Here is a 9382-nt window from a genome sequence, read left to right on the forward strand (position 1 = left end):
GACGCTCTCGACTGGAGGTGCCGACTTTGGTAATTGGGCCTAATATATGACCCTTTACGAAAAGGCCTGGGCCCAACAAATCATTTTACTCTTCTTAGAATCGCATATCCGTATTTCTGGTTATTAAATGTTGCAACATCTCAATTTATTATCATACACTAATTTATGGAGAAACATTTAATTTGAAAATGCATTTATTTTATTTTAATCAGTATGAATATATCTAATAATTTTTTTTATAGATTCATATTGGTATTTCAATTTCGAAAGTTACTAATTTATATGTCTATTAGAATTCATGAGATTTTCACAAAGCTATTGATAGATAAGCCGTCAAAATCAACTGATCTAATCACCATTTATTAATTGGAAACTTTCAAATAGATATATAATTAAAATGTATTCTGTTCTTTTATATTTTAAAATTTTATTATAATCGAAGAAGAGACAAAACTTGTGAAGTTTTCCGACAGCAACACGAAGCACAAATCTTGTAGCGCATTGAACAAGACCAAACAAATCAATCATGCATTGAAAGAGTCAACCAAAACTTAATGTATAATTCTTTTTTATATAATATAAAAATGAATTTGTCCCATTATTGTGTATTATATATTCCCGAGGACTTCAACCACCCTTTTGCCTTTTGTCCAACCTTAATATATACACTAATACACTATAGTTGAGAGTGGTTCAATATATGGGGAAGAAGACCGAGTTCTATCACAATTTCATTAATTATACATTCAAAATATTTAAAAAATGGATAGAAACCATGCATAGATCACTCATTGACATTTCTATATTTGTTTCTGTAACCAATTCATAAAAAAAAATGTGATGATCGAGTAACATAATGGCATAGGAAAACTATGTCTACAAGAAAATCATATTGTGTACATATAAGATTAACGAATCATGTCGAACAAGACTTATATAGATTAATATATAGATTTTCAATATACAACATACACTCCTAGAAATTAAAGATTATATAAATACCACATAATTTTGTTAGAACAACCAAGTTTTGTTGGTAATATTAAAAATATACATGAACCTATGATATTTTATCGTAATATATATTAGAGATATATATATATATCTAATACTTGGATTATAATAGTTTTTTTACTCATGTAAGACTATGACAAAGATTTTATTCTTGTTATACAAAACTCTCTCTCTATATATATATCGTGTGTGTATATATATATATATATATGTGTGTGTGTGTGTGTGACAAAATGTCAAATTAATGATAGCTTCTAGCTAGGATGATGGTAAATATCCGACTATAGCATATATATAATACAAATATCCCTTAATTAAATAAATTGTTTTGCCGATATTCTTAAATCGTAAGTGTGGTTCGAGTTGATCAACATTCTCTCTAATGATTAATTCTAAAAAATGGTACCACTAACGTTATTTAATTATTAAAATCTTGTGGTTTACGTACTTGAATAGTGCATTTTCCACATTCGTTTTTGTTCCTTTAATTTTACATGATATGTTAGACATTTTGATGTTATCACTCACACATACATATACATGTAGACTATTTCAAGCTAGAGGTTAATTTCGTCCGCCTTTGTTTCGATACACTTCATATGTATATATGTATATATAATATGCATATATTAAAATGTGGTTTATACCTGAAGGTTCTTTGGCAATTAATAATCAACACACATCGTATATATATATATATATGTGTGTGTGTGTGTGTGTATAATGATGTTTCGATTCAATGAACACTGCACATATTTAACACTTTCTTTGCAAAAATAAATATATTGTCATAATTTTATCACTGAAATAAAATAATGTAAAAAAGGATCGTGCGCCCTATCTTGTCCAACCCTGGCACTGGACCCCACACATCAATAAAAAGTAAAAACCCTAATTACCAAGGAAACCACGCACGCACATCACTTCACCTAAGCTTTCTAGAGAGAGAAAGTGAGTGCTGTTAGTCAGAGAATAATACATGCGACTTAAAAAACCCTAGCATATTGTGTCCATTGTTATTTATATTAATTAAATTTCATATAGTATTCACATACTTTAATGACTCTTGTGGGCTTTCTCTCAATTGTAAGGTATTACATCTTTTCTCTTTCTTGTTGAGTATCATTCTTGTCGTGTTCCTTTTAAGTTCTTGTGCCTCTTTGAAACTCGAAGTTGTAAGCTCAAATCTAGATCTAAACCTTTACCCGTTTTTCTGAAGTTGGGTTTCCCATCTTCTGTCTCTTTTTTCATTTAAAAGACCACATCTTTAAAATTGGGGTTTTGTGTTCTTTTGAATCAAGAACTTGGTATTTGCTCTGGAGGTGTAACTATATGGCGAATCCATGGTGGACGGGGCAAGTGGGGCTATCGGGCCTCGAAACGACACCGCCAAGTTCATCTCAGATGAAGAAACCCGATCTCCATATCTCCATGAACACGGCCCTTGGAGCCACAGCGAGTGAGACCGCTCACAACCACCACCAAGACATTGATGACGAGAGAGACAACCATAGCGACCACGAGCCACGAGAGGGGGCCGTGGAAGCTCCCACGCGCCGCCCACGTGGCCGCCCTCCAGGCTCTAAGAACAAGCCGAAGCCTCCGATCTTCGTCACGCGCGATAGCCCCAACGCTCTCAAGAGCCACGTCATGGAGATCGCCAGTGGCTCGGACGTGGTCGAAACCCTAGCCACCTTCGCTAGACGACGGCAACGCGGCGTTTGCATCCTCAGCGGAAACGGAACCGTAGCAAACGTCACTCTCCGACAACCTTCTTCCACTCCGGCCGCAGGTGGAGGAGGAGGCGCTGTGGGAGCTGGAGGGGTTATGGCCCTGCACGGGAGGTTCGAGATTCTTTCCATGACGGGCTCGTTCCTGCCGGGGCCTGCCCCACCGGGATCCACTGGCTTGACCATATACCTAGCCGGCGGCCAAGGCCAGATCGTCGGCGGTAGCGTGGTTGGACCGTTGATGGCTGCGGGGCCGGTTATGCTGATCGCGGCCACGTTCTCGAACGCGACGTATGAGAGATTGCCATTGGAGGAGGAGGAGGAGAGAGCCGGAGGAGGTGGGCCGGGGCAGCTCGCCGGAGGAGGAGGATCACCGCCGAGCGGAGGAGATGGGAACCAGGGGCTTCCGGTGTATAATTTGCCGGGGAATCTTGTCAACGGCGGAGGAGAACAGATCAGCAGCCAAGATGCTTACGGTTGGTCTCAAACTCGACCAGGTTATTAATAACGGATCTCAAAAGTCTAATTTAACAAAACGGATATTTTCGGATAATAAGAATGATCAGATCTTGATTGATTATGACGATGATGGTATAATAACTTAGTTAGCTACTACTAATAGTGAGCTATATAGTGTTTTTTCTACATTATTTTGTACCCTCTCTTTGACTATGATCATGGCTTAGTGTCATTTATTATGCTTGTTATGATCTCTATATATTAAGCTTCTTCTTCTTTTTTAGTATTTTTATTTTTATATTTATATCGGTGCATGTATATATATATATATATATATATATATATATATATATATGATGTGGAATGAATGTAAAATGGTTTAGAGGATATTCTCTCCCATAAACTATCATATTTGTATAAGTAGATTTTCTTGTGAGTGCATTTATGGAATTCATTGGAAATTACACTCCCCAAACTGCAGTTTCGTTTTATTTATATATTTAGGAATAACATTTAGAGTGTATAAACTTTACATGTGGAAATAATATGAAAGAAGTCTTCTGAAAAAAAAAATGTCGTCAATCCGAATTAATTTGGACCGATTAAACCAACTCAACGTTATGTATGTTCGTGTACATCTATCATAATCTTTAGAAGTTGTTTCATATTTATAGTTGATGAGTCGGTCTACCGTCTTAAAAATTCAATTGTTTCTTTATATATATATATATATCAATCATTTTATAAGTTTTATGAGATTATATATCATCTATTCAACATTTATGTAAAGTTATTCCATATGATTGAATCCATTTAATTAATTTTGATGGATGTTAGAGAGGCCAAATTACATGTCGACATTTTACGTATTTCCAGACATTTCCCCTTTGGTTTCTTCAAGGAATCATAAAAAGTAAGAGAGTAGAGGAACCTATTCTCACATGGTTTCACATGGTACCTCTTGCAAATGCAAAACCCTATGATATATAATATATATTAACTATTATAATTTAATTCCCTAGTTCCTTGAGCACAGAAGCTTAGTATGTGTTTTATTACCTTATGATTTAATTATTCAGATTAGGTCATTTATTTACATATGTAAATCTCGATAGGTAATTACAACGAGAAGTGTCAAACCAAATTAGATATTCCACATTTTTATAAATATAGTATATTTTGGCACTTGCCCGTTTGTGCATATAATATTTATCTCATCTAGCAACTCGTAACCGAATATTTGTGGATAAAATGATATATATCTAGTGTAGACATAATACAAGACTTATTTGTTAAAAAAATCATTACAAATCTATAGATAATCGATCAATTAATGAGGTTTAATAACGATATACCTGTAGTTTATTGATTTTCGAATCGTTGTACATTTCTAAGGGATCATAAAGTTTTTAACTTCACAATTAAACAAAGCAAAACCCTAGCTAAACCATATATACTCAAAGATATATATGTGTGTATATATATATATAATAATGACTAAAATATGGCAATTAAGAAATATTACTTTCAAAAAGCAACCCATAAAACGAGCATTATTTTTTTTTAAAAAAGTATATCAAGGACCACAAGATAAAGAGCATTAGGTGGACAACATGGTAATTAAAAAACTATTATTTTATTTTAATCTAATCAAATATTGATAGTGGATTGATGAATGCATTAGACGAATTGGAGTGCATTGTAGTCGGTCTAATTGGTTTTTGCTAGTCCGGTTTATGTTCAGCCGGTTTAGTTCGAATATACACCGAATTTAACATAAAACAATTAAATGTAAGCGATTAAAGCCATGAGCGTGTGTGTGTCTATATATAAGGTGGTCGTATGGTACATGCCGTGGATGGGAAGTTGTGTTTAGTGATTCCTTTACCTAACTTTATCCGTCTTGTAAGAGTTAAGGAATTATAATATAACCGATCCAAAGTACTTCGTGTCGAGATTTAGACAATGCAGAATATTTGACTTGATTCCTGTTTGAATCCATGCAAACCAATATATATATATATATATGTATATGTATATGTGTATGTATGTGTGTACTCTATTAGAAATCGATTATTGTGATCTTAGTTTTCATGGTGTTATTTTTTAAATATTTAATCAAAAGCTTTGGTTGTCCGAAATAACAATGCAGTCGCTGTCTCTGCATGGAACACACACTGAGTTTATGTTGAAGTAACTAAAATATGTTTACACGTGGAATTTTACTTAATCAAGAACGTGTAGAAATACAAAAAGAAAAAGGATGATTAATACACACACAACCCATTATTTTATACAATTAATACATGAACCCGAGAAATCTAATCGATCTTTAACATTTTAGAGAATTTTCTATTGGTTTTTTCTGTGATTTCTAGTTTTAATGTGACTAAAACCTAAGGATTTATGTATAATATATGTCATTAAAACAAAAAAAAATCAAGTATTTTTTGCCTGTCGGCAAGGAGGAAGGTTATACTGCTAATTAGTTTCAGACAAAAACCAATGTCTTTTGATCATACATCATGAGAAACATATGAATTTGATCTGTTTCTAATGTATGAAATCTTACAACCCTAACTTATTTCCAACGTGATCATATTTCAAGATCTCTACGCTTAAAAGACACGCGCTCATGAATCTGCCCCGCCTCTGTTCTTCTCTTTCATGACTTCCTTTTGGTTTCTTGATCACCTCCATTCTTGATTCTTGATTCTCCATTCTTGAATCTTGGAAAAGCTCGGTGAAACAATCAAGGGGAAGATGAAGGGTCTCTCTCTCTCTCTCTCTCTCTCTCTCTCTCTCTCTCTCTCTCTCTCTCTCTCTCTCTATCCCACACACACTCTCTCTCACTCACCAGCATTCTGCAGAAGCCGTCTGAGCTCTGAGGCCATGACGTGCAAAAGCACCGGTTTCTGGATCAAACCGTTCATACCCATCTGCAAGCATCTCTCCCTCACATGATCCTCCGTGCTGGCCGTCAAGGCTATGATCAGCGGCCACCTCTGCCCGCAGAACTTCCTTATCTTCATCGCGACCTCAAACCCGTCCATCTCCGGCATCTGGAGATCCAAAATGACAACTCTGTACGACATCTCTACGTTGGTCAGTGCGCTCAAGCACTCGAACCCTGATGAGACAGCAGTCACTTCACACCCGAGTTTCTCCAGGAGCCGTTTGGTGACAGTTCTGTTCACGTCGTCATCATCCGCCAGCGTGATTCGAAGGCCACGGAGATGGGAGTTGGAGTTAGGGTTTTGATCTGGAGAGTTTCCATGGGGTCCTCCTAAGATGGCTCTTCTGAAGGATGGTCGGGTTTGGAACCTCAGAGCCAGTTTCATGCTCTGCTGTTGTCCGTGCGATTTTGGCGATATCCATATGTTACCTTGCATCATCTGCAGTAATTCATAGTACACAGCCATAATCCCCGAACCATACTTTAAAAAATTATATAATCTAAAGATGCTGAGACAGTATAGATGGGTTAATGAACTCACCTGGGCAAGTTTTCTACACATGCCTAAGCTCAAGCCCTCCTTGATGCCATTGCTATTGTATCTCCTGCTGGGGAAATGCATCATACCGATATACGAACCATCGGAAGGAGGGTTCTTATCGTTGATGTCTACTTGAAACTTCACGCCAATGCAGTCGTCTGTCACGTGGGATTTCCACATTCCCGTCTCTCTTCTGTTCTTGTCCTGACTACCGCTACTCTCGGAGATAACCCGGAATGTTACAGTTTTGCCCCCATCATGCCTATCCAAGACATAGCCAAGCATGTACAAGACCAGCTGGAACGCCCTCTTCTCGTCCCCTATAACTAAATTCTGAAGTCGGGTTTGGATATCCATCTCAAAGCCATATCCTTTGTAGACAGACAAGCACTTTGCCACACAAGTAGCCTCTCTTATCAGAGAGTGCAGGTGAAACCGCTTTATCTCCAATGGAGATTTGTCATTATCTTTTGGAGAAACGTCAATCACGTCATTTATTAGGGTAGAGAGAACCGTGCTTGTCTTCATCAATGCATCGACAATGATCCTCTGATCAAGATTCATGTTTTCCGACTGAAACATTGAAAGCAGGCCCAAGATAGTGTGCATGGGTCTCCTCATTCCATGACTCATCACTTTCTGGCAAGTGTGTCTTGCTTGGCTAGCCATCATTGCGTTCTGCTTAGCTCTCAGCAAAGCTCGGTTCTGAATACCGAGTTTCTCCCTAATTAACTGAGACTCTTCAAGAACCGAGGCATGTGAGAGAGCAACAGCCACCTGATCAGCAACAACCTCCACTATCTCCAACTCTTTCTCGATCCAAACCCGTGAATTTACATTCGGAAGCACCAAAACCATAATAGCGTAAGATGTATCCACCAACTCGGGAGTCCCTCCTTTGAAATTCGAACCACGGAGCATAGGCATCCGAATTGCAGCCACTGGACCAAACTCTTCAGAACCACCAGAGCTCTCAACTGCAAGTGCAGAATCTTTCCTCAGGATTGTCACTACTTTAGTCTCTCGTACCTGAAGAACATCGGGATCATTGATAGGGATTGACCTGAAACTCCTCAACGGATTTGATCTCAGCTCATGAGTCAGATGCATCTCGGTTCTGTTCTCATTTGGCATCCACACGGCAGAGTTCTGTAAATCAAGAATCTTGGAGAGCTCAACCAGAGTGGTCCGTAATATCGTGTGCTTCTCAAGAGACTTCCTGATTTCACGTGTAAGCATCCTAACATGCATACTCATCTCCTTCTGCTTCTTCATCATACCGACCTCTTCGTTCAGTTCCAATACATTCTGCTTCAGGTAAAGCTCCCGAACCTTCCATTTCAACAGGAGGGGGATCAAAGTCAACAGCGTGATGGCAGTGGCACACGAGACGAGGGCGGTGAGAAACTTGGCGATAGTGAGCCATAGCATCAACTGAAACGAGTGTGGCCCATAATACGTCCAAGCGTTTAGTAAATGAGTTAGCCCACAGAGCACGATGAAAGCTATGAACTGAACAAGCACCCATTTGAATGGAACGTTGGAGAAGCTGATGAAGTAGAGGATCTCGAGGGGTATGGAGAAATAGGCTATGGCGATGAGGAAATCACTCACCCTTTGGCATTCTAGAATCGTCTGAACACTCAATAGCCCTTCGTCATCACAGTTACAGCTCACGTATTCATTATCGCCAGACACCAAAGCAACTAGAGCAAACGATAGCAATCCAAGAAGAGCCAACGCTCTTACCATATTCATATACCTAACCTTTTCACTTGCTCAATCCATTTACCTAACCAAGATACCCCTAATCTCCCGAGTCTCTTACCGAATCCAATACCAGAAGGAATGAAATCGAGATCTATGAACCTGCAAAGGGCAAGCCCCAGAAACGAGACAGAGATCTAAGCCAACGAAAAAGCACACCTGGTGAATCTGGTGGGAAAATAAGAAGGACCCATCTCCACGAAACACGATTCGGACAAGGGAAGCCGATCAAGCTCAAATCTTTAACAGACAGAAGCCATGAAGACGAAGAATCTGATAAGACATCGAAGAACAGAAACAAAGGAGACCAATAAGACCGACTTGGGTTCGGTAGAGTTGCGGGGAAGATATTTCTAGGAACTTTGCTCTCTCCTTGCGGATTTTTAGATTTTGGTCAGCACAGATTCTCAGTTCTTGGGCATAGCTCCAGACTTGAAGCTTGTTTCTAGAAAGCGTAATAAATCAAAGGGATAATTTCATTTAAAACTCTGTACTTTTCTCTCGTCGCAATTTAAACCCTATACTTTTTTTTGATCCAAAAAAACATTGTACTTTTAAAAATTGGCAAATAAAACCCTGAACGAAAAAATATATTATTTAATGCTGACATGGCATCCTAGTCATCTGCCACATCATCAATCCCTAATATTTAATAATATTAATTAATGCAAAATAAAAATAAAATAATAAAAATAAAAATAAAATTTTAAAAATTATACACATACATATATAATGAAATGATATATATATATACACATATATAAACATATTTATATATATACACACATATATATAATACATATATGTTTTATATGTTTATATGCATATGTTATTTTTTTTTCTAAAAATCATGCATATGTCACATATATATATGATTTTTAGAAAAGCATGTATATATCACACATACATATAAAA

At 37.4% G+C, this 9382-nt stretch overlaps 2 protein-coding genes across 2 annotated transcripts; one reads left to right on the forward strand and one right to left on the reverse strand.

The window, feature by feature from the left end:
• Positions 1-2066: 2066 nt before the first annotated feature.
• Positions 2067-3442, forward strand: LOC104827289 (AT-hook motif nuclear-localized protein 19). Its single transcript, XM_010560443.1, has one exon. The coding sequence runs from the start codon at positions 2347-2349 to the stop codon at positions 3247-3249; it is 903 nt and encodes a 300-aa protein (XP_010558745.1). The 5' UTR covers positions 2067-2346; the 3' UTR covers positions 3250-3442.
• Positions 3443-5647: 2205 nt separating this feature from the next.
• Positions 5648-8908, reverse strand: LOC104827290 (protein EIN4). Its single transcript, XM_010560444.1, has 2 exons — positions 6701-8908; positions 5648-6598 (listed from the first exon to the last, which is right to left on the reverse strand). Exons 1-2 carry the CDS (start codon positions 8456-8458, stop codon positions 6053-6055), a joined length of 2304 nt encoding a protein of 767 aa, XP_010558746.1. The 5' UTR covers positions 8459-8908; the 3' UTR covers positions 5648-6052.
• Positions 8909-9382: the final 474 nt, after the last annotated feature.

Source organism: Tarenaya hassleriana, unplaced genomic scaffold, assembly GCF_000463585.1.
Source record: "Tarenaya hassleriana unplaced genomic scaffold, ASM46358v1 Cleome5, whole genome shotgun sequence".
NCBI lineage: Eukaryota > Viridiplantae > Streptophyta > Magnoliopsida > Brassicales > Cleomaceae > Tarenaya > Tarenaya hassleriana.